This window comes from Leptosomus discolor, chromosome 1 (assembly GCF_034619465.1).
Source record: "Leptosomus discolor isolate bLepDis1 chromosome 1, bLepDis1.hap2, whole genome shotgun sequence".
Taxonomy (NCBI): Eukaryota; Metazoa; Chordata; class Aves; order Leptosomiformes; family Leptosomidae; genus Leptosomus; species Leptosomus discolor.
The window spans coordinates 85,821,878-85,847,127 of NC_141391.1; the positions used below are offsets into that span (position 1 = coordinate 85,821,878).

Sequence of the window (25,250 nt, forward strand, 5' to 3'; positions counted from 1 at the left end):
GCCTGTAAGTGATGGACAGGCAGATTTGGCAGTAGAGGTGCGCCTTCTCTCTTAACCGTGGAAGATCCTTTAACATGCTTCAAAAGGTAGGTCTGGCAATCGTGTGGCATTCAAAAGAATAAGGACAGAGCAGTGCCAAGCTGTGGTAATGGCTTCTTAACTGTGTGCCAAGCCCAAATGTGAAGAGGTGGAGGCATTTTGTGTACCACTTGTGGATAGTTTGCATTTGGTAGTCCCTGACCTACACTGGCTCAACAGAGGAGATACCTGTTTTGTTGCACGGTGCCTCAGTGACAAAACTGGGGGGACCCTGTAAGTGTAGGGAAGGAACAGCTGAGGGCTAAACGAATGGGAACTGTGTTTTACTTTGTGGGTGGCATGCCTGAGTTTCAGTTAACTGATTTTGTTGGGGTTTTGAATTTAGTGACTTTGTACAGTTGGACATGGAAATGAGAACAGGGAATCAATAGTGAAAACCAAGGCAAATGAAATGAAGGCTAGAGAGAGTTTGGAAGAAAGAATAGTAAATTGATTTTATAATTTCAGATCTAAATAAATTGGATTAGTAAGCATTTAATAATATGCTAGTAATTTTCAAATAACCAAGCAGTTTGAAAGCAAAAAAATGAATGACTGTGCATGGTTTTTGTAGCAAAATGTTTAATGAAATGGGAAACCTGCTGACGTGTTTTGCTTTCTCTTCACTTTTCCAGGAAGCGAAGGTTTATCAGTGCTAGCCGAACGAGTGGCATCACAAATGAGCCATTCTGCAAGTATGCAGAGAGGAAATGGTCACAGCCCTGAAAAAATGGATTTTGTGTTTTCGCATAATAAAAGAAAACGATTTGCCCCTACTTTAGTGGGACAGAATGTGGTATGTTTCTCCAAACAGTAGCTCTTTGTTTTGAGGCCAGTTTCAATGTTATTGGGAATGTCACTTTTTCCTTCACTTTTGTATGCTCATTTGCTGACATCCAGTGAAGAAGTGTGGGTAGGATATCCACGTAGTTCGTGGCAGCTTCTAGCAAGAGTAAAAACCTTGTTGTGCTGAATACTGTACATGTGTATAACAACAGCTAGTGAACAGCAGAGAGTAACTTGTACTAATTTCTCATGTAGATACTGTGATTTTTTTTCAGTAAAAGTCTATTTGTGCAATTTAGGATAATAAGAGTTGAAACTTAATGTTGAATTCAAGTGTTTACCTCCATGAACAATTTTGTCCAAAGACAGACCACGTATACTTTTAACTTGAGGCAGTCTGAAGCTTAGTTCATGTTGCCATATTTAATTCTTAAATTCCAGCAGTTGAGATGTCTTTAATGCTGTAAAAGCGGTTCCATTCTGTTTAATTCTGTCTATTGTAAACCAAACAAAACACACCCCCCACACCCCCAACCTTCCTTTTTTAAAGTAAGACCTGATTAAATATTGCTTAGTTAAAAAAACAGAACAAAACAACTAAAACCAAAAACAAAACCCCCACAAAACAACAACAGACTCATGAAATCCGTGATGTATGGTGGACAGGAACTGCTCTGATCCAGTAAAGAAAAACGTCAGAGTTGCCCAGGTGGTGGCACTGTTGATTCCTGTCTAAAAGCAGTTTTAAAGCAGTAAGAAAATTATGTCTTTTAGACATTTTTACAGCTTCTGCATGCAGAGATACACCCATTGAAATAGATACACATTTTTTTCAAATTGATTTATTTAAATTAGTGTGAAAATCTACATGAAGTCTCATAATTACAGAAGCCTGGCTATATAGTACATCTACAGTTAGATGGCCTTAGAATAACCAAATAAAAATACATATTATTGTATACCTTTGCAAGAGGTTTATGGTAAACCATAATAAGATACTCTTAAAAGTGAAATGAGTATTCGTATGACCTAACCACAGGCACGTGAATGAGATGACTGCGTTAAGTCTTGCTTTCTTGGGTCCTTTAGTAGCCAGGGGAGGGAATATAGCTACAACTGAAAGTGTCCAAGTTGGATTCCTAGCAGATTCTCTCTGTAGTTTATATTTTGAATTCTTTCATTAATCGAAAAATTAAAAGTTCTTTACGTTATTTCCCAGATCAGAACCAGGGAAGGAGAATATGAAGATGGTGACAGTGTCATTTATGAGTATGAACCAGACTATGAATGTGTAAGTTAATTTTCTTTTGTTTGACTGACTCTGAAAAGCTGCTTCGGGGATGCATGTTTTGGGGTAGACTAAAATAACATGTGAGGTTTGAAGTTGGGGTTTATTGGCTTGATACGGTATCCGAAGACTGCATATTACTAGCTTACACTCTTTTCTTTTTATTATTTTGATGAAAAAGGGGAGTATTGTATCTGAAGCTTCCTACACAGAAGCTTCCTACACTGGAGATCAGCAGAAAACTCTTATGGAGGTCCTCAGTTATTGCCAGGTATTTTTTTTTTTTCTTTCTATCCGAAATGGCATTTAAACAATTTTAGTTAAATTTCATTAAGATTTGCATTCTATAGTTGGTAACCTATGACTTCATCCTTTCCAGTTGTTCATTTGTTAGTTGCCCACTTAACTTCAATAATTTCATTGAAAACATACTTCTTATTCTCTGAACTTTTCACACCATAGCTGGCAAGAATACTTTTCAAATATTAAGCTTTAACACAACCTGTAAAGTCTAGTGATTTATTGGGAGGGGCTTCACAGTAATGGGAAAAATCTGACTGTCGTTCACACCCAGCTTTTGAAAATACGTCAGGCTTGCCAGAAGCGTGCCAAAATCTGGTAGTGTTGTTTCGGCAAGTTCTTTGCTTTTGAGTTCTGAAGCAGCAGCTGGCAAGATTGAAAATTAAAAGCATCCCATATTTATTCAGGTGAGCACTTATGTGACTCTGGAGTCACAGTACTCTATAGCATGAAAGACACTCAGGCCATGCTTTAGGGAGGATAATTTGTGAGTGGCTTGTAGTCACGTATTAATGTTTTGTAAATCTCCTTAAGCATATTTTCAGCAATGCTGTGGAAGAAAATTGACTAAGATTGTTTGACTAACGTTCTTGCCCCTAGTCTGGAAATGTGTGCTGTAGCAAGGAGCACTACTGAGAAGCTATAGCCTCTTTTGCTGGCTACTAGCCCCCTTCCATCTCCTTCACCCCACTGTTATCCCCTCCTCCCAGTAAATCTGCCCATTTAATAACACCTGTTAATAGCAGCCTTTTAATAACGCCTGTTCTGTCCACACTGATTTAAGGTCTTTTAGTGCTTCTTTGAGATATTTCTAAACTTTGGGAAGATCTTACAGATTCTTTTGTCTAAGGATATTTAATTTTTTTTTAAAAGACAGCTATCATATTGAAGCGTAACTGTTGGTTTTGATAAAATTGAAAATAATTTGAAAGACTGTCTACTACAAATCCATCTAGCAATTTTTTCATCACCATATGTATTTTAAAAAATTTCTCTGTCTAGTTATGCTGTAGATCAACAAAAGAAATTGCCTTAGTTAGTTGAAGACACATTTCCTCTTTGTAACTCGTATAGTTATAGTATCTTTGTGTGGTTTTTGCAGTAATAGCTGACGACATATGCCTGATACTATTTTAGTTGACAGTGTCCTTTCAATACTAGATTAATATTTTGTTATGTAATTCCTTTATACCGTTGTGGCACAAAGTGTATGTCTAAATTGCTGTGTAAGCATCATGTTTGAGTTGCTAAATCCTGGAAGCACTGAAGAAGAAAGTTTCTGTATTGCCCGGTGACATATAGTAATAACTGATGGACGTTGAGTGCTTTGATTTATCTAGCTTTTATGTCTGAAAATTTGGGCCTTTAAAATAGTACTTTAAAAAATTTGTACCTGATTGCTTTAGTTAGGCAACAGGAATTTTTAGCATCTGAAAGAAAACTTGACCTTGGGGTTTGACTGAAAATGAGACACTTTCAATAAAATAAGTAGGTTTTTTCCAAATTCTTTATATTTCATTATGTGATTATTAAAAATGTGAATGCAATTTATTTCAATGCCACATTTGTTCTGAAAGGCATGGCTGAGTTGATTTCTCCATACGTCATTTGTCTCATTTTCACAGAATCACAGGGTGGTTCAGGTTGGAAGGGACCTCTGGAGGTCCTCTTGCCCAACGTCCATCCTCAAGCAGGGCCACCTAGAGCCAGTTGCCCAGGACTGTGTCCTAATGGCTTTTGAACATCTCCAAGAAGAGAGTCTCCACAACCTCCCTGGGCAACCTGTGAAAGGGCTCAGTCACCCTCACAGTGACAAAGTGTTTCCTGATGTTCGGAGGGAACCTCCTGTGTTTCAGTTTGTGCCCATTGCCTCTGGTCCTGCCACTGGGCACCTCTGAAAAGAGCCTGACAGTCCTCTTTGCCACCTCCTTCAGGTATTGGTATATGTTGATGAGATTTGCCCCTGAGCTTTCTCTTGTTCAGACTGAACAGTCCCAGCTTCCTCAGACTTTCCTCACTGGGGAGGTGTTCCTGTCCCTTCATCACCTTAGTGGTCCTTTGCTGGACTTTCTCTAGTGTGTCTGTGTCTCTTGTACATGTGCTGTCTTGTACCAGAGCTGGACACAGCACACCAAGTGTGGCCTCACCAATTTGCGAAGAGGGGAAGCATCACCTCCCTCAACCTGCTGGCAATATTTTGCCTAATGCAGCCCAGGATGCCATTAGCTATCTTTGCGGCAAGGGCACATTGCTGGCTCACATTCAACTTAGTAACCACCAGGACATCTCAGGTCATTTTCTGCCAAACTGCTTTCTAGCTAGGTGACCCCCAGCGTGTGCTGGTGCCTGGGGTTGTATGTCCCCAGGTGCAGGACTTTGCACTTCTCCTTGTTGAACTTCATGAGGTTCCTGTTGGCCCATTTCTCCTGGCTGTTGAAGTCCCTCTGGATGGCAGCATGACCCTCTGGTGTCTGAGCTGCCCTTGTCGATCTGGTGTCATCTACACATTTGCTGAGGGTACGCTCTGACGCATCATACAGATCATTAATGAAGATATTAACAGGATCAGACCCAGTATTGACCACTGGAGTACACCAGTAGTTACTGGCCTTCATCTAGACTTTGTGCTGCTGATCACGACTCTCTCTGGGCCCAGCCATTCAGCCAGTTACTGGTCCACCTCACCGTCTGCTCATCCAGCCCGTACATCAGCAGCTTGTCTGTGAGGGTCTTAGGGAAGACAGCGTTGAAAGCCTTCATCAACTCCAGGTGGACAATATCCACTGCTCTCCTCATCTACCGAGCCAGTCGTTTTCTTGTAGAAGTTGATCAGGTTGGACAAGCATGACCTTCCCTTGGTGGAGCCATGCCGTGACTACTCCTGATGATTTTCTTGTCCTTCCTCTGCCTGGAAATGGTTTCCAGGATGAGGTGCTCCATCACCTGCCCAGGGATGGAGGTGAGGCTGACCGGCCTGTAGTTGCCCGAGTCCTTTTTGCCCTTCTCAAAGGTAGGTGTGACATCTGCTTCCATCCAGTCTTCAGGCACTTCTCCCATTCACCTTGATCGATCAAAGGTTATCAAGAGTGGCCTTGCAGTGACGTCAGCCAGCTCCTTCAGCACTCGTGGGCACATCCCAGCAGGCCCCTTGGACTTACTCTGTGTCCAGTTTGCTTAAGGATTCCCTGACCAGACTGTCTTCCACCCAGTGTGTATTTGTTGGTCCAGCCTTTCCCCCTGGTCTCTGGGACCTGGGAATCCCTGAAGGCCGGTCTGGCTGGTAAAGGCTGAGGCAAAGGTGGCGTTGAATCCCTCAGCCTGTTCTGTGTCCTGTGTCACCAGGTCCCTGTCTCATTCGGCAGCAGGCCCTCATTTTCCCCAGCCTTCCTTTTGTCACCTGTGTACTTACAGAAGCTGTTCCTGTTGTCTTTGACATCCCTGGCTACATTCAGTTCCAGCTGGGACTTTCACTTTACAGATAGTATTTTTCTAAATATATTTCCCATTGGTGATCTAGAAATTGATTACTTTGGTGGCTGCCGACAAGCCTTCTACTTGTGTACTTGGAAACTTATTGTGACTTCAAATAGCTAGCATATCCTAATACCTAACTTGCCGTAGAGCTTGTCAGCAGCTTTTCAGTGAAAAACAAAATATATCAAATTGGTAAAAATAAAACATGCACTGAAAGCAGGAAAAACAACCTTAAAGTGCCAGCCATGTTAAAGTTGCAAGAGTAAGCTTCTCTGAGAAGTCATTTTACTGTGACATTTACTGTTATTTGTGTTTCCTATCTATGCTTACAGAATATATATATAATATATAACTCAAATTTACAGATCTTACCCAATTTTAGGGAGGAAATTTTGCTTTTAATTGAACTTCCTTGATTTCTTCCGATTTCAAGTGGGTTCTTGTGAAACAATAGTGTTTTCACTCTTCCATTTGTTGACAGGCCATGTATGATGCAATTCAGAAACTGGATAAAAAATTTGACCTGCTTCATCGGAAGGTCTCAGAAATGCAGCATACTCGTGTAAAGCCGCTGCTGCTCAAACCTGTGAGTATTAAAGACCCAAGACATTTATTTTTCTTTAATTCTCTCACTTCCTCTGATGCTTAATTTAAAAAAAATCTTTTCCTTTCACTAAGAGTAAAATTAGTAGCAAAATAGTAGACTTAAAATACATTTCAGTTAAATTATTCTAGATTTCTTGCTATACGTCACCTTCGGTCTCCTGTATTGTGATTGACCAGTGGTCACAGAATGGCCAGCGGCCCCCAGGAAATTCAGGATGCTGTGCCAGGTGCTGTAGAATTCTGTTTGTATTGGAATGAACAGAAATCAGTTGTGTAGGTTACTTCTTAAACTTGGGTATATTGGTGTTGCTGCTTTACAAGTTACTGTGTACTATCTCATTGTTTTCTCCAGTTAGAAGAGAGTTTATGCATCACTCACACAGGCTGGTTCAGTTGACTAACTGATTTTTAGAACTCAACAGTGTGGTGTCATATCCATTACAGTACAGAATTCTTTTTCTTTTTTTTCTTTTTTTTTTTTTTTTTTACTAAAATGCCTTTTTAAAAAATTTTTAAGAAGGTTTGATATAGAGTATGCACTATCCATATTGCTCCTATATGGTCAATTCACTGTTTGCTAAGCAGACAGAATATTACTACTTGTAACAATGATTTTTAAAAGGAAAACATAACATGATTTTTGAGGAAGGTCGTAAAATCCGTAATGGCCTTTCTTTGTCAACAATACTGCAAAGCTTTCCATGTGGCAGAGGTGATCCTGCTGTCAGGAGATGTCAAGACATCAGGAAAGCCATTTGCTTTAGGGGTGGATAAAAGTGATAACGTTCTCATGCATGTCAGTTATCAATTAGGGAATATGTTTTTGTTGACAACTCCAAGCTTGTACTGTCCATGCATCTAAAAATACGAGATTCCGGGAACAGACTGGTCTTATCAGCTATGCTTGGACCCTGTGACCTATGCACTCTTACCCTCCCCTGTGGTCATGTGGGATGGCAGCTGCTTTAATATGCAGATTAAAAGTGACCTGCAATGCTTTTTTTTTTTTTTTTTTTTTTTAAAAAAGGCAGCTTTTATTGCTATAATGTGTAAGGGGGAAGCTAGCAAATGCAACCTGTTACAACCATTTTCGTAGGTTCTGCTAGCACTTTATCTTTAAAACGATCAGGAATGCTGTAGAAATTTTATAGCTATACCATTGTTGTATCTGTGATGGGCTAAGTATCTAAATAAGGAAAGGTTGGTGGTAAAGGTAGTATTTTTTTATTAGATCAACTCCAATAGCTGGAGAAATGGACAAACTTTCAGGCACGTAAGCCTTTCTTCAGGTCATAGATTTTTAAAGGTTACAAGGGTGGAATATAATCAGATTTTTGTAAACAAAAGAACACAACAAGAAAAACAAAAAAGCAAACCCACACCCACATGTGTCAGCTACACTTGTTAGCTCCTGCTTAGTGACTTGTAATTTGAACTAGAATGCATGCTTTAGGGTGCATATGTTCCTTAATGAAAGTACTGCAAGTGGTGGAAAGCGTGGCCCGTCTCTCAGTTTGTCTATCGTAGTCTCTTTGGAGTCTTCCATTGTAGATGAGATCTGAACGTTTAATGTTTTCAGCTAGTAAGTGAGGCATCCAGGAGAGAAAGTAATTTTTTAAATTTTTTTTTTTCTTGTTTAGAAGGAAGCTAACATAGCAGTGGAGACATCCTTTGAGAATTCAGCAGACTGGGTCAATGGCCGGCAAATTTTAAACTTTATTTTGCCTATTCTTTTTTTATTTTTATATTCTTTTCTCAAGAGCCTTTACAAAGCTGCATTTCTCATTGTATATTGCTCTGGCTTTTTAGAAAGCAATTGTGTCAGCGCCCCAGGTGGAAAAAACTTGAGAAACGTTGAAGTTAACCGGATAAACTCTTAGTGTTGGAACTACAAGTGAGAGCAAAAGAAAGCAGAGGGAAGGTTAAAAAGTTACAGTACTGGCTTCATGACAATGACTACTTCAGTGAAGAGTCTCTGAAGAGCTAATAGCATAATTACTAAAATCTAGTCTTCCTGGTTTGCAAGAGGAAAAAAAATGACAGATATGTCTAACTTAACCTTTTAATTGTTTTCTGACTCACATTTGCAGAAACCAGTTGGATTTACATACAGAAGTTCCAGTTATTTGCCCCACGGAAAAATAAGAGTACAAAAATCCATGGAAAGGGAATCAAGTCTTCATCTTTCTTCACCAGGCCAGGGAAGGCATAGCCCAGTCATAAGGGTTGCTTTACAAAATGGCCATGTTCAGGTCAATTCCACAATAAAACACGTTCAACAGAGTCTTCAGCTGGAATCACAGCAGCCTGTTCATAGGCAGAGCCCACCACTCCCCACGATAGTTTCTACACATTCATTGCATTCATCATATGCAGCAACTAACAGGATGCCTGACCTTTCTCCACGATCCAGTCTTGTAGACAGTGTTGTAGAAAGTACTGTCAACACTGCATCTTCAACAGTGGCATCATCATCGATGCCAGCACCGTGTGAGACCAGCCTGGGAAGCGAGGCTGTGGTGGTGAACTACAGAAATGCATCTGGGAGTGTGAACATTAGTAAAGAACTACCATCTTCTTCAGTCTCCATCAATCCTAGCTTTGGTGAGTTCCTTTGTAATAAATACCCAGAAACAAAGGCTAAAAAACTGCTGCTAGTTTAAAAAAAATACACCTAAAGAAGTCTTTGTCGTTGTTTAGCAAAAGTAAAGGAGCAAAACTGGCTGCCTTACAAGCATGTCTATAATGGAATACTATTTAAAACTCTCGAAACAAAGGTCATAGGAATGTCTGATATGCCAGGCATCACTTAAAAACCTCTGCAGTGTATATACAGTTGTATGGACTACCACAAGCCTTTGATTTACAGTACACGCTTTGGGTTCTTTTAAGATTAGGCCCTCTTTTTCTCTCTTTGTACACTTGATGTAAGCTATTTTTAAGCTGCGTATATGTCATAAGTAGTGTATGCATGCTATGCGTATGTTTAAAAAGACAAAAGGGATTGCCAGTAAAGCTAAGTAAGGCATATGCCTGTATACCTGTTTTGCATTTAAGATAGCAACTTACCTGATTGTATGAAGGAATTGCCTGTTTTCTTCTTGTGGAGGATGTTATCAGTGAAAAATCCTTTCTATACTCAAATCCTCCAGTGTTTTGGTTTTTCAAAATACTTAATTCCACAGAAAATGAATAATTCCGTAGGTCATTGCATTAATTATACACACATATACAAAATAGCACCATGTTTTAAAACCTAATGCATTTCTTTCTAAAGTATAAATGCCTTGAGTTTCGTGGAAAGCTGAGCTATGAGGTTTTGGTTGCTTTTGGTCTAAAAAATAAGTTCATACATCTGAAAAGCTGCACGAATATTAGGTGAAATACTCAGGTATATATCTGAATTTTTAAGCAGTGTATGATTTGGCGCTACTATGTATGGATGCGCAGTTCTTCATGGGTCATTGCCTTGAAAACATGTGTGGTATCTGCATGGGTGTGAAATAGGCCAGTCTGAACGTTTTGGACTCTGATGTGTCTAATGTGTTTTCTTTGGTGTTTATGTCGGTTATGGTGGTGGTTAATGTGAATCAAAAAGGTGTTTCTGTAGCATTCCAATTTAGAGCTGCTTTTCTAAGAGCAAAAGTAAGTAATACATAGTAGAATTAGCTGTAGTGGAGAACATACACTGAGAGGTCATACATCAAGGTCCAGAGAAAGAGTTTGAAAAAGTGTTCTTCTTTTGAGAACTTGCTTGGGTTCTTCAATTCATTTTTCTTTAAATGTTTTCGTTTTACCAAAGAGTTTGTTGGTGACCCAGTGAGAAATGTAAAAGTTCTTGGAAACTATTTGATGAAAGCTCGGCAAAAGACTAAACCAAAGTATGCAGCGCGCTACTTAGTTCGTGTCTTGTTCCCCAAGGAAACGTTACTGTGCAGCATTATGGGAGTGGGTGCACGAGGGCGCAGAACATTGGATCCAAACAAAATTGCTGCAATAAGAGGTATGCTACCTTTCAAAATGCAGAGATTTACTTCTTTAATACTTACCGAAGTTTTTAACTTGTAAGGAGTCCTTTTCTGTCTGTTTCCGCTAATCATTCTCTAGCGGCTGGTGAACTGATAAATGCGGTAGCGGATGTGCTCCGCTCTGTGCCTTTTGGTTTTGAAATTCCTGCGTTGTAATTCTCAGTGTTCATTTTTCTTCAACGTGGATAAAACAATTCTGATTTCTCCTAGTTTTGTGTACTTTGTGTTTTTCAGTTATGCTAACGGTTTTAAAATTTTTCAGTACAACTTATTTTGGGTTTGTGTGGCATGGTTTTTGTGGGTTTTTTGGTTGGTTGGTTCAGGTTTGGTTTGGGTTTTTTTTTATGGCCATGGTATACTTGGGACAAATGTTAACTGCTGATTATTAAATACTTTTCTCTTTTTACTTCTCTTGTTTTTTGAGAAATGGTGATGATGGAGAGGGCATTTTTTTTTTTTTTTAATGTCAAGCCATTTACACAGATCCCATGGCATGTATATGTGAACCTCTACGTCTCCTTCCTCCTCTTTAAGGGGTGGCAGATTATTTAACCTATGTGAAGTAGTTGCAGCATCAGCATTACCCTGTCTCTGGGGTTTTTGTGTGGTTTTGTTGTTTGGGTTTTGGTTTGATTGGTTTGTAGGTTTTTTCCCCCCTAAGTTAGTATTAAAAATCACACCTTTCCCCTAATTCTACCAAGAAATGCCTAATAATGATTATTCACAATACCTCAAAAAAAGTATCACTGCACATCTTAAATTGATAGTGCTGCTTAGCTTCAAAACGTGAGTTTACTGTCTCTCTTTAATTAAAGCTGGAAATCTAAGGCTTCTAAATGGAGAACAGTAAACACGAAGCACTTCTTAGCTTTCTCTCTTTCTTTCTAAATTGGAATACTTGTGAATACCACTTTTTGTCACAAAGCTTAAAAATTTTTCTGTTTTATATGCAGAATTTCTTGCAACTAACTTTCCAAACTATGATTTGAGCGAGCATGGAAAAGACTGGAAAACCTGTATCACAAATGTCAATGCTATGATCCGCTGTTTACGCTCTGAAACGAAAATAAACCCAGTAAGTTGTCTCAAGGTGATAATTTATTAAGTACTAAGTTTGTGGTTCTTTCTCAAATTACTTATTTGAACTCCTCATTGTACAAGTGCCCTAATTTGAATTTCCTTGGGTTCTGTCTTTGCATTGCTCAGCACAGGCCTGCTGTGACTGCAGCAGTAGTTCCATATGAGGAATACTGGAAGTATATCCTTTTCTCTTGCTCTGTCTCTTCCTGCTCCTATGTCCAGCATTCAGTTAAGAGATGTGTAAGCATAGAATGGTAAAAGGAAAGCACTGTAAACATTGCCCAGAAGCAGTGTAAAACTTAATTGTGAGCTTAAACATGTAGCTGCCCGCACTGTTTTCCCAGGTCTTCCTTCAGATACATCCAGCCAGGCATTTTAACTTACATTGACTGAAACATCACTCCCAAAACACCTGTAACTCCATTTACTTCTGCTTCTAAAAAGCTTTTTGCAAATCTGGAAATATTTGGTATCTGTTTCACCTGTGGTTTTTGTGATTGAAATTCAGGAGTAACTACATTGTAAATATCTGGAATCTAATTTATACCAAATGGGAAATGAACCGGAACACTAATTAGCATGTGCTAACCTCATTTAATGTTTCAGGAGACAGCTGAAGGGAAAGACAAAGTTGCTGACGCTCCAGATACATCTCATTGTGTAGATTTAAATTATAATGAAGAGAGTGAAGGCAATTCTCAAAACTCTCAAAAAATGACCAGCTCCAAAACTGGTGCATTGCAGAATTCAGGATTGGATAAGTTTCCAGAAGCTTTCCACACACCTTCGGTCAAGAAACCACAGTCTTTGGAACTTATGGGTAAACTAAGAAATTTTAATCTTCTGGATTTTGTTACATTTTAAATGGTTGGCAAGAGGCAGAAGATGCTACTGTAAGTGAAATAATGTAGTAAAGAGATTTGCTGAACTAGGTGGCTCTCCTTTTCCTCTTAAGGCAGTCATTTGGTGTATCTATAGTAAGTCTTCATGGGAGCAAACAAGAACATTATCTAGCTAACAGAACGTGTGTTTGCATCTACCAGTGTCCTGTAATGCATATCCACTGTAAGACTGTAAAGTTCAGCTGTAAGATATTCTGTTCAGTTTCTCTGAATAATGTTTTTTCAAGAGTTTCAGAGGTGCCCTGATTGTTTGTTTGTTTGGTAGATATTTTACCTTAATGGAGTAAGATAGCTCAGATAATCTATTGAATGGTATTGCAATTGCAGAAGAAAAGGAGACTTTTTTTTTTTGTAAAACTGACAGTTTAGGACAATAAAAATCTTAAAGCAGCCTTTATAGCCTGTATAGGTTTTTTTTAAAAAAACAAAAATGCACAATACACAAATGCATTGGAAAAAGCTCTGTGTACAGCATGTGATGCCTCTAGAGAGCTTCAAGGAAAATGAGTTGAGATTAGTTGCCCTCGGAAATAACTTATTTGATTAGAATCACTGATGCTCTATCAGATCTGCTCCTGCACCCGAGACTTGTTAGTCTGATCCCAGACCTCCTGATTCACTATACATTTTGCATTTATTTTTAATATTTGCAATGGAGTCAGGTTGAAGTAGTTAAAAAGTATTCACTCTGTTTTTTAGTTTCCACTTACAGGATATAAGCTCCATTGAAACAGCAGAAGTTTGATTTACTTAGGTAATTGAAATAGCATCATCTTTTCATGCAAGATGAAAACAATTTAGAAAGCAATCATTAATAATATAGGTTACATTGCTAGCTTTGCTGAAAGCATATCAAAGTGCTCTTACGTTTGTAAAACAGGCGGGGTTTTTTGGCTGCTTGGACATTTGTCTGCAGTATGTTGCATTTTAGTATTAGCTGTGGTGTTACCATTTTGCTCTGGTGTTTCCAAACAAGTACGGTAGTTTTAGGGAGAACTTTTTGTGTCCTAGTTTTAATGTAATACAGCCACTTTGAAGTCGTGATCAGTATTGGATAAGTACAATTTCTCTTTCTCTGACATCCTTTCTAGAATTTCTTGGAAGTCCATGGCGCAACGTTCAGTTGCCTTTCTCCGTCATTTTTGTAGCTAAAGGGAAGTCTCGGCCAGAGTTGTCAGCTCGCTACCTAATTCGTCATATGTTCACTGAGGATGTGCTGGTAAAAAGCAATGTATATGGTAATATTGAACGTGGCATGAGCCCACTGGACTGCAACAGAATTAATGCTCTCAGAGGTAAGTAAGAAAATCTCTATTCAAATGATAATGTGGTGAAATTAGTGAGAGTGATTAACTTTGTATCCTATGAACAAACTCTGATGCTTCAGAAATAAGTCTATATAGCTGTTCTGACAGGTATTAGTGCAAGCAGTGGAACAAGTTGAGAGAAAGCAGATGAAGTTATATTTGAGCAACTCAAGGAAGTCTCCAGATCACAGACATGGTTCATATGAGGAAATTCGGTCTCTGTGGTACATCTGCTTGAAAGGGCAACACAGTGGGAGATGGAAGCAGTCCCAGAGGATTCTGGAGGGTGTCAGGGATAATTTCTTGATACAGGGGCTAGGTAGGCCGACCAGAGGTAATGCACAGCAGGTTATGGCGCCCTTTGGAAAAAGGGTTGGGGTGTGATAATTGGTGGTAGTATTGCCTGTAGAGACTATGAAATAATGGATCTCAAGATCTTGGGTAGAGTTAAAAAGGTCTGAGGGTACAGACCCCATGGCTTAGGAGAGCAGACTTTGGCTTATTCAGGAAACTCACAGGTGGGAGCTTGTGAGAGACAGCTCTAAAGAGGAGAGAAGCTCAGGGAAACTGGCACGCCTTTAAGGACAGAATTCTGCAAGCACAAGAGAGTCTATCCTGACACTTAGGAGACCAGAGTTATGGGGAGACAAGTTTTGGCTAAGCGGGAAATCCATAACTGAGTTCCAGTGCAAAAAAGCAGCATAGAGATTGGAAGCAAGGACAGCCTATGAAGTGGAATTTAGCAACTTTGCCCAGGAGTGTTGGAACAGTGTCAGGAAAGCCAAAGCTCAGCTAGAGTTGAGACTTGCAAGGAGTGTCAAGGACAGCAAGAGCAGCTCCTGCCACAACATTCATCATGAAAGATTGAGCAAGGAGAGTTTGGGCCTGTTTCTGAATGGTGCAGGTAACTTAGTGACAGCAGAGTCAGATTAAGCTGAGGTGCTCAGTACCTCCTCTACCTCAGTCTTCACCATGAAGGTCTCTCAGGCCTCTGGGTGGTAGTGGTGGTTGGGAACAGTCAGCATGTTTTTACCTAGGCTAAATCATGTTTGACCCACCCGATTGCCTTGTGTTGATAAAATGACTGGATTTGTGGACGAGGGGAGAGCAGTGGCCGATACTTTGCTTGATTATTTTTTTAGCAAGGCTTTCAATGTTGTCTCTGACAATATTTTGGTATTCATGTTGGGACGTTATAGTTTGGATGGGTGGACAACATTAAAGAACTAGATGGATGTTTGTGCTCAGAGGGTAGTGGGTCATGCTCTACTTGGGTCACTGCCACATGGGGTACTGCAGGGGTCTGTCCTGGCCTGTTTAACATCTTTGATTTGTAGACAGTGGAGAGCACTCAGGTTTGCATGTGACAGTAAATTGGGACTGTATTCGCAGGTACACAGCCAACAGATCAAGCACTCATGGGTCTGCATTTGGATTACTGCGTCCAATTTTGGGTCCCCTAGTACAAGAAAGAAATATTGATTAAAGCTGGAGGGCCACCAAAAGGGACAGGGAACTAGAGCACTTGCTCAGTGGCTTATTTAGTCTGAAAAAGAGAACGCTCCAAGAGGGCTTAGTAGCAGCCTGCCACTATCTATCTTTTCAGTAAACTCCTCCTAGAGTCAATCTATTTGCAGCATTGAATGTGGGAAGATGAGAGGATCAGACTAGATGTGAGCAGACTCCTTTTCCCTGTGAGGATAGTCAAGCAGTGGAGCACGTTTCCCTGTGAGGTTCTGCCATCCGCAGCCTTTTTCCACACCCCAGTGGACAAAACCGTGAGCAACCTGGTATGACCTCAGAGTTGTCCCAGCTTTGGACAGAAGGTTGGAATAGAGACCTCTTGAGGTCCCTCATGGCCTGAGTGACTGTGATTGGAAAGGAACAGGTTCAAGTGCCTTACCCTTCTAAGGGCTCAGAGATCAGCTGTCCCTATTCACCTAAAAGGCTCCATTGAGAGAAAAAGTCTCAGCAAATGATTTAACTGTTTAGAAGCTACAGGTGAGAATAACTGCTGCCAAGTGAACAGACAGCATTTTGAACTAGACCAGTTTGACCTATTTAAATAACGAATCTTTACTGAAATGTGTGTTTTCAAATAACGTGTAACAGCCTGTTCCAATGTGTGAGTATGGTCAGCTGTGCAGTTTCCTCAGCTTACGTGAATCCAGGATGTCTTCAGGAAACTGGTATTATTTATTCTATCTGGAAGTGCTATTCCAGAAGCAGAGGGGAGGGGATGTTATGGTTGGAGTTGTAGCAGATATTGTGTCTTCTGCGTTGTTCTTCCTTCAGCATTAAGACTTCTGGAGCACTGATCCATGCTCCTTCCTCAGCGGAAGTCTTCTGTTAGTCACATTTGTGTCCCCTGCCCCTGCAAGACTGGATAAAGCAAGCAGAATTGTGACAGAATTAGCATAACAGTTATGTAGCAAGTGAGGAGGAATGTGAAGCAGGTTGTAGGTAGAAAAGGTGTACAGGTTATCACATGGAAGAAAAGTTGGCATTTTCTGTTAAGATTTAAGCATGGCCAGTACAAACAATGGTGTTGGGGAAAAGTTCATATGGTTTTTGGTGGTCGTTTGCTCTGTGGCTATTAGTGTCTTAAAGAGAGAGTTCAACATATTTGAAAAGGTTTTGTCATGCAATATAGAAATCTTTCCACCTTTTCTTTAGTTTTCTGTGGCCGTGTCATATTTTCATTGTAGAAGTTGGGTTTTTCTATGACAAATCTGAAGAGAAACTACTTTGCCAGGAATTCTTAAGTTTTGTTTGTGGGATGTTGTTTACTGGTGTGGATCCCAGGCTACAGGCAGTGTAATAGTGGAGTGCCTTCCAGATTTCCCAACACCACTTGCTTGATGTAGGGTTTTACTTCCTACTGTGTCCTTATATCACTGTGGGATAGTGCTCACTGAGTTAGTATGGTTGCATATTTGACTAGTTACCCTCGTCTGGACAACAGTCTTAGACAATTTAGTTTTAGGCAGTCCTGTGAGGAGCAGGGAGTTTGATTCAATGATCCTTATGAGTCCTTTCCAACTTGAGATATTCTATGGTTCATCACACTTTTTTGCAACATCTATTTCCTAACAAATCTTGAAACTGCTTCTTCTCCATGTCTGGAGTATAGGGAGGTTGAAAGGGTGGTTAAGATCCAGACAGCGCAGCCCAGCAGCTCTGCAGGTGTGGCAAGATTGCCTTGGAGGATACAGCAATAGTGTGAAATAAAATGGAGCTGGGACTTGCACTCTCTGGGGAGATGTGTGGGCATGGATTGAAGGACAGAGCATGCCAGAAACCATTCCCAATATGGCAAGACTTGGGCTTTCCCAAACTGTGTGTATTCCTTCCCCACTAGCCTGGGAAGCTTTGCCACTTTAAGTGACTCCACATACTCCCATAGTGCACATATTTTGTTTCGTCACATTTTGAGCTTAAGAAGCTTAAGAATCATCTTAAGAAGATGTATTAAGTGTGTCTTGGTGCTGCAGGAACACCACGTAGACTCCAGAGCAGATGAGAGACAAAGTCCTCTGTGTTGTGGTTGCAGCCAGGCCATGTCACTTGGCTCTGGGGCCAGAGGGCAGTCCCTGGCCCTGTTTTCTTTAACATTACAACATAGCCTGATTGGATAGCAGCGTCAGCTCCCTGAACATAACCCTGCAGAGCAGAAAGGGGCCCCGCATAGCCTTACTGTAGTCCCAACAACTGGTCGATTTCTGTGAAAGAAAAGGCGTAATTTAAAAGCTGTTTTGTGGGCCGTGTACAAAGGCTTACACTGTAGGCCTGATGGTAGGAATTCCTGTTCTGTGCTGTAGCTCTGAGGCCAAGCATTTTCTTGAATTTGCTGTCGAGGATGGAGGGGAAAAGAGGCTGGCTGCTGCTTCAGCCAACAGCTGGTGTGTCCTTTGTCAGCATAGCTTATTACAGGAGCATCCTGGGAATGAAGGAACCTACAGCACTCTCGCTCCACCCCTCACCACCCCCCGGAACAGAGTGAACCACAAGAGCACAAGTTTTTCTCTCTGTTTTCTTCCTTCAGACCCATGCTTTTCTGGCAAAATAGGTTTCCAGGTTTGGAACTACAAGTTAAAATATCAACTGTAAACAATGATAGTATGTTGGATTTTTACTTGCTAGTATATGTGAGAGCAATGGAAGAACAAAACTGACATAATATCAACTAGCTATGCCTTTCTTCTACTAAGGTAAATCTACATGTTAATCAGAGAAGTGGAAATAGTATTGCCCTTGGTTTGAAATTACAGCTGAGAATTCCTTTTTGGTGCTTATTTAAATCTCTTAGGGGCTTGCTTAGAGAAAACATGTAACTCAGCTAAGCTCAGAAGGACAACCAGTCCTCAGTAATTAAAAAAAAAAAAAAAAAAAATCTGTTTTTAAAACTACTCATTTTACTTGTTGAAGGGGAGAAAAGTGCTATAGTCATAATCCCATTGCTGCTGAACTCAAGTATTTGTTTACTGCTTTTGTGGCAGTATGATAAGGAACAGTCTCTTGCAGTTTATGTGTCACTGTTGTTCCTCTACAGCTGTGTTATGTTGTTGTGTTTTATTTTAGGGAATATAGTTGTAAGAGGTTCTCTGGAGGAGAGCTTGGTCCTGCCAAATACTGCTTATTCTGAAATGGAGCCTGAGATTTCTGTGCTCTGGTTGACTATGTAAAAAGCTGAAGTTTTTCAGCACTTCAAGGGATTGAGCCCACATACACGATTATGTGCTTTCTTTGCATATCTTGTTTTTATGCTTAGACATTTTGTTACTCGTTTTCAAATTAAACAGAAAGAGGAGGGAAAAATATCTGCCCTCTAGCTTTGCTCTTCTACTGTTTTGGTAGCATGAACTTGTTTTGGCATAATTACATCCAAAAAGAGTATATAGCTTGCGTAAATAATTGATAACTCACTATTATATACTTGTTTATTTTTAGACTTTCTTCAAGAGAATTATCCATCCTTTGATCTGAAGGAAACTGGATATGATTGGAAGGCATGCGTGGCTGCCATAAACAGCACGATCCGCAGTCTCAGACATGACCATAAAAAGGCTACAGTTGGAATCCGCCGGAAAGTCTTGGCCGTGCCGCAGTTGAGTGCAAAGAGTCCTCCACAGAGTCCTACTTCAGTAAAGCCATTTGAAAGGGACACGATCAATCTCATGGACTGAAGCTCTCTACCATCTGTCTGAAATCTTAGTTTAGCGGGTTTTTATAAATCCCGCGTAGAAGCCTATTACATTGAGTTGTCCTATTATACTGAGTTGTCAGCAGCACTAAATAGTATATTTCATGAGACCAAAGTTAGCAGAAGACTTGGAAACCTTAACTCCTTGTATGAGTAGCATTTGTGCTCCTCGGAAATTACTTCCGCTGTTCCCTGTAGCATTTGCAATGTGCTCTCCCCTAAAAGCACCTTCTTCTCGTGATTCATTGACTCTGAAAGATTAATCTAATAAGAAAAGATGCACTGCACATCAAGTCAGCAGAAGCTGATAGAAATGTGGAGAGGATAGAGTGGTCCTCCTTGGAGGAAGACTCATAGCCAGCTAAATGATCTCATTATGTGTGAGGAATGAAATTTGCTTTGACAATTGGATATTTTAAGAAAAAATATCCAGTGCAGAAAGGGAAAAAAAAATTATTGCATCTAGCTAACTTGTTCTCTCTCACTTATTTGCCTTCTGTAGCAGTCTTTGTAGGGTCAGGAAAGAGGCAGACAACAATGTAAGTATGGTTTATAAAATGTTCTTTGCTCTGATTTAGTCTACAAAAGCACAAAAGAGCATCCAGAACAAAAACAGTCCGATGGTTGGTTCTGTTTTTTCTTGATGAAGATTAAAGAAAACACTTCTTCAGGGGCTTGGTCTGCTGTTCAGTGACATAAGTTTTCTCCACTGGTGTAGAAGTCCATAAGATGCAAGTCTGCTGCAGACTTCATCTAGAGGATTTGGATCCTCGTGCAGACTTGAGAAATAATAATTTCAGTCAGCTTCAAGTCACTGGTCCTTCAGTTAAAGCTGGGGACACGTGCTGTAGTGTTGGTATGCAGTCAGAGATGACCAGCATCAGTGGTAACACCTTCTCCAGCTCATAATCATAGCTTTTAATACTCAGGTCTACAAGGCTAGGCATGTTTGCTTTGCTGTCGGGCTGGGTTGCTGTTCTAGAGACTTATCATCATGCCTTTGTTAACTTCAAATCTTAGAAGATATGCAGTGATTATTCAGTCACAGAATGTTTGAGTTTGGAAGGGACCTCTGGATGTCATCTGATCCATTTCCTCTGCTCAAGCAGGGCCACCTAGAGCCAGTTGTCCACTGTCATGTCCAGACAGCTTTTGAGTATCTCCAAGGATGAAGAATCTACAACCTTCCTGGGCAACTTATGCAAGGTCTCAGTCGCTGCCTGAGCAACTGTTTCCTGATGTTCAGAGGGAACCTCCTGTGTTTCAGTTTGTGCCCATTGTCTCTAATTGTCACTGGGCACCTCTGAGAAAAGCCTGGCTCTGTCATTTTGGCTCCGTCCTCTTTGCAACCTCCCCTCAGGTATTTATATACATTGATGAGATCCTCTCTGAGCCTTCTCTTCTCCAGGCTGAACAGTCCCAGATCTCTCAGCCTGTCCTCACAGGAGAGATGCTCCAGTCCCTTCATCACATTTGTGACCCTTTGCTGGCCTCTCTCCAGTATGTCTGTGCCCATGTTGTACTGGGGAGCCCAGAGCTGGACCCAGCATTCCAGGTGTGGCCTTATCAGTTCTGAGGAGAAGAGAAGGATCACCTCCCTCGGCCTGCTGGCAACATCCTCCTAATGCAGCCCCGGGTACCATTAGCCACCTTTGTGGCAAGGGCTCATTACTGGCTCATGTTCAACTTAGTGTCCACTGGGACATCCCAGGGTACGCTCTGACGCATCATACAGATCATTAATGAAGATATTAACAGGATCAGACCCAGTATTGACCGCTGGAGTACACCAGTAGTCACTGGCCTTCATCTAGACTTTGTGCTGCTGATCACGACTCTCTCTGGGCCCAGCCATTCAGCCAGTTACTGGTCCACCTCACCGTCTGCTCATCCAGCCCGTACATCAGCAGCTTGTCTGTGAGGGTCTTAGGGAAGACAGCGTTGAAAGCCTTCATCAACTCCAGGTGGACAATATCCACTGCTCTCCTCATCTACCGAGCCAGTCGTTTTCTTGTAGAAGTTGATCAGGTTGGACAAGCATGACCTTCCCTTGGTGGAGCCATGCCGTGACTACTCCTGATGATTTTCTTGTCCTTCATCTGCCTGGAAATGGTTTCCAGGATGAGGTGCTTCATCACCTGCCCAGGGATGGAGGTGAGGCTGACCGGCCTGTAGTTGCCCGAGTCCTTTTTGCCCTTCTCAAAGGTAGGTGTGACATCTGCTTCCATCCAGTCTTCAGGCACTTCTCCCATTCACCTTGATCGATCAAAGGTTATCAAGAGTGGCCTTGCAGTGACGTCAGCCAGCTCCTTCAGCACTCGTGGGCACATCCCAGCAGGCCCCTTGGACTTACTCTGTGTCCAGTTTGCTTAAGGATTCCCTGACCAGACTGTCTTCCACCCAGTGTGTATTTGTTGGTCCAGCCTTTCCCCCTGGTCTCTGGGACCTGGGAATCCCTGAAGGGCAAAGGTGGCGTTGAATCCCTCAGCCTGTTCTGTGTCCTGTGTCACCAGGTCCCTGTCTCATTCGGCAGCAGGCCCTCATTTTCCCCAGCCTTCCTTTTGTCACCTGTGTACTTACAGAAGCTGTTCCTGTTTTCTTTGACATCTGTGGCTACATTCAGTTCCAGTTGGGCTTTAGCTTTCCTGATTTCATTCCTGGATGCTCAGACAATGTCACTGCATTCCTCCCAGGTTACTTGTGGTTTTTTTTCTTCCATCCTCCATAAGTTTCGTTTGAGTTTGTTCAGAAGCCCCTTGTTCATCCACACAGACCTCCTGGCATTTTTTTCTTACTTCCTGTTTGTTGAGATAGTTCCCTCTGGAGTTTGACGGAGGCAATCCTTGAATTTTAACCAACTTTCTTAGGCCCATCTTCTCTCCTGGGCCCTAATGCCATAGGCCTCTTCCTGGCAGATCTTTGAGTCTGCTCTCCTCAAGTCCAAGTTTGTCAACCTGCTTTTTACTCTCCTCAGGATCTTGAACTCCACCATCTCATGGTCATTGCAGCTAACACTACTTTTCAGCTTCACGTTCTCAACAAGCCCCTCATTGTAGGTGAGTATGAGGTCCAGCAAAGCACCTCTCTTCGTTGGTTCCTCTGTCACTTGGAGAAAGAAGTTACTGTCAATAATAAATATTCATGTCCTTGCTTTTTCTGTCCACACACCATTAGGTTTACTAGTGCACTGAATTATATATTAAAAAAAAAAAAATCCAAACAACAGACAAGCTAATTTTGAAAATTACTTGGATGTTGAACTAATAAAAATAGGTAAAAAGGATTGGCTACATATATATATTCAATTTCACATCCCCCTCAGTTCCATTGTACGCTGAAATTCAACAGCAGTAACTGTACAGAAGTTAATGGTTTTTTTTGTTTGGTGGGTTCTTTGTTGTTTGGGGTTTTTTGGCTGTGTGTTTTGGTTTGGGTTTTTGTTTTGCTTTGATTATTTTCTAAAGAGGAAGTACTCCATATATGCCTTTCTGCTACTTGTTTTTCCTGCATCGGTCGCACAGTCCTGTCACTGTCTCGTGGCTGACTGGTGCATGAGCTTGTCTTGCCACTTGCATTATATCTGAGCGACATCTCAGATGTCCAACTTTTTCACAGGAAGAAGCTTCTTAGAAGGCTGACACAGGGAACCAGTTTCACCTCTGAAAGCTGATGCAACTGTGGTTTCTGAAACTATGCCTGCATACATAGCAGAACAAGATTTCACTAAATCTGCCTTCTCCAAGGCAAAGGTTTCATAGTTTGGTTTTTTTGTTAGCAATAGGATAGAATGGTGAAGTTACTTGTTCTCACTTTAACTTCTATTCATAGCAAACAGGCAGTGTTTATTATCTACCGTATAGGATCAGCTTTTTTATTACAAGTTAGGATATACAATGGCCTTATCAGATAGGAAATTAGTAACTTAAGTTTCCCCTGCCACCTCCTTGCAGAAGTCTTCTGTAGTATTTAAGAAATAGGCTGAATTTCTGTTTTGTTTTGTTTTTTTAATTAGAATGTTGTACTGCAAACTTGGTTGTTCTGGTTTACTACTAACAACTTCTGCTGTTACTGTTCTATACAATTGTTCTTGTAAATGCCAAGAACTTTGTTGTGTGTAGATATTACTAGTTGCAAACCTCAGAAAAAGCCAAAAATGCTTATATTTTTTTCAGTAGTTTTATGAAACTTTTTCACTGTCTTTCACAAATTTTAATGGTAGAATGATATATTTATTGAATGACTTGGCACTGAAATATGTTAGTGTGGTGCATACCTATAACTTCCATATTGAAAAGAGAATTGAATAAAAGTAGAAATAGTTTTCTTGTTTCTGTTTCAAATGTATCGATTTTTGCTAACTTTTATAAAATAAAATTATAGTATTTTGCTTTTAGGAATAAAGTATTTTACAAATAAAACTAGTATATAGCTCCTTGACTACATACGCATGTCTTAAATATTTCTTGCACCATGGATCTGCAGTTCAGGTACAGTTTCATCTGAAAAGATTCTTTTGATCTCCTTTCAAGAACCAGGGCTTTGAGGAGATCTTCCCATTTGAGGTGAGATGATTTCCAAATGTAGACTGCCTTAACTGATTCAGTAAACCAAAGCAAGCTCTTTTGGGCTTCACTTGTCAGTTACAGCTCTGTGTGAGCTATCTGAAACTCAGATTTCCCCAGAAGGGTAGGAGCTGAGTAAAATTTTTAAGAAATGCCTTTAAGTGGGGTGCACTTTTAGTAGACCAGGCCTTACGCAGTGGAATCGGTTTGAGTATTGGTTCTTATTCGAGGAATGAAACAGTAAAAAAGGTAATCTGTTCATGTGAAACACTGAGAATTCACCACCTATCCTCCATCTTTGTAGTCCTGAATGCAGTGCGTGAGTATGGTAGAGCTGGGCCACTTTGTGCGTGATTGACGTCTCTGGATTTGAGATGATATCTCATAGCTCTTCTGGTACCAGACTTGGCAGCCCTCTACTCTAGTACCATTCATATCCAGGATCTGGTGCACATTTCCCGGTAACATGTAAAATGTTATGCTTTCTTGATACATCTGTTGTAGCCTTGTGAATGGTGGTACGTACCATGTTTTCATATGATATATTAATAATTACATGTATAACTATCATATGCAAAAAGAAATTACATTTTTAATATATTACACAAGTATTAAAATACGCCAATATTAATTTTCATCCTGGGATTGACCCTAGAACTAAACACCATGGCACAATTCCATCCCAACCTCCAGTTCTTACTTGTGACTTGTGGATTTCAGCAGAGACTTTGTGTCCATCAGACCTGCAGTGCTGGGTCTTGCCCTAGGTCAGATCCTTGTTTCTGTAAATAAATCTTCCTGCAAGAACACCACCTTCATAGTTCTGTTTCCAGTATAGCACTTCCACAGCAGTTAGAAAAAATTGCAAGGGCATGCCTTTCTCTTCCTTCTACAAAATGAAGAGGGTGGGGCGTTGGTTGGGGTTTACTTGTTTGTGTTTTTTAAAGTTTAGGTCATTGAAGTAGCTATTGGGTGACTGATAAGCTCTCTGCCCAAGAGCGGAAAAGGATCTGATATAGTGTTGCTTCAAATTAGATGTGCTACTAGAACCTTCTCCAGCAGCTTTCTCTGCGCTTGCCCCCACCTTGCTGGAGAAGACAGGTTGATACATGAGCGAGTGACACGAACAGCACAAACGTTCCTTGGTCCCCCTGAGCCTGGCCCTCCCTGACAGGATTCTCTGTGCGAGTTGGGAGATGAGTCTCCATGAAATACTTCTGTTCTTCCTTCCCTGTCTGTCGTAGTTTGGATGACATTTGTGCAGTAGTGAGATGGATCGCTGCATGCTCTCGTCTAACAAACGCACGTAGCTGCTCATTGCACTTAATGTTGGGGCGCAGCTTGAGCGGCGCTCCCCCAGTGAGGGGGAGCAAGCCAGGGCCATCCCCAGCGTGGGCGGCACCGTGCCCTCTCTGACAGGGCGCTCTGATCAGGGCTGGGAGAGTGACTGGCAGGGACCACCGACAGTCCCAGAGGAGACAGGGTAACAAGTCCGGTCTGGAGTCCAGTCGGCGGCAGCAGCAGCGGTACTGCTGCAACATGGGTTTGGGGTTCCTGCAGGAGATGGGGACAAGCAGGACTGGGGACGTGACTACAACCAGGGTGCCCCGGTGCCCCTGCCCAGTAAGGGAGGCTG

The 25,250-nt window shown here is 41.1% G+C and overlaps 1 protein-coding gene across 1 annotated transcript in view; it reads left to right on the forward strand.

Annotated features, from left to right (window-relative positions):
• BEND2 (BEN domain containing 2) overlaps positions 1–23,400 on the forward strand; it is a 33,114-nt gene extending 9,714 nt beyond the window's left edge. Inside the window, exons 3-12 of the mRNA XM_086477269.1 lie at positions 714–874; positions 2,084–2,155; positions 2,334–2,423; positions 6,408–6,512; positions 8,623–9,136; positions 10,335–10,535; positions 11,514–11,635; positions 12,247–12,460; positions 13,634–13,837; positions 18,800–23,400. Of these exons, the coding sequence (XP_086333395.1) occupies positions 714–874; positions 2,084–2,155; positions 2,334–2,423; positions 6,408–6,512; positions 8,623–9,136; positions 10,335–10,535; positions 11,514–11,635; positions 12,247–12,460; positions 13,634–13,837; positions 18,800–19,035 (1,919 nt within the window). The 3' untranslated portion in view covers positions 19,036–23,400. The remainder of the gene's footprint in view (positions 1–713; positions 875–2,083; positions 2,156–2,333; positions 2,424–6,407; positions 6,513–8,622; positions 9,137–10,334; positions 10,536–11,513; positions 11,636–12,246; positions 12,461–13,633; positions 13,838–18,799) is intronic.
• Positions 23,401–25,250: the final 1,850 nt, after the last annotated feature.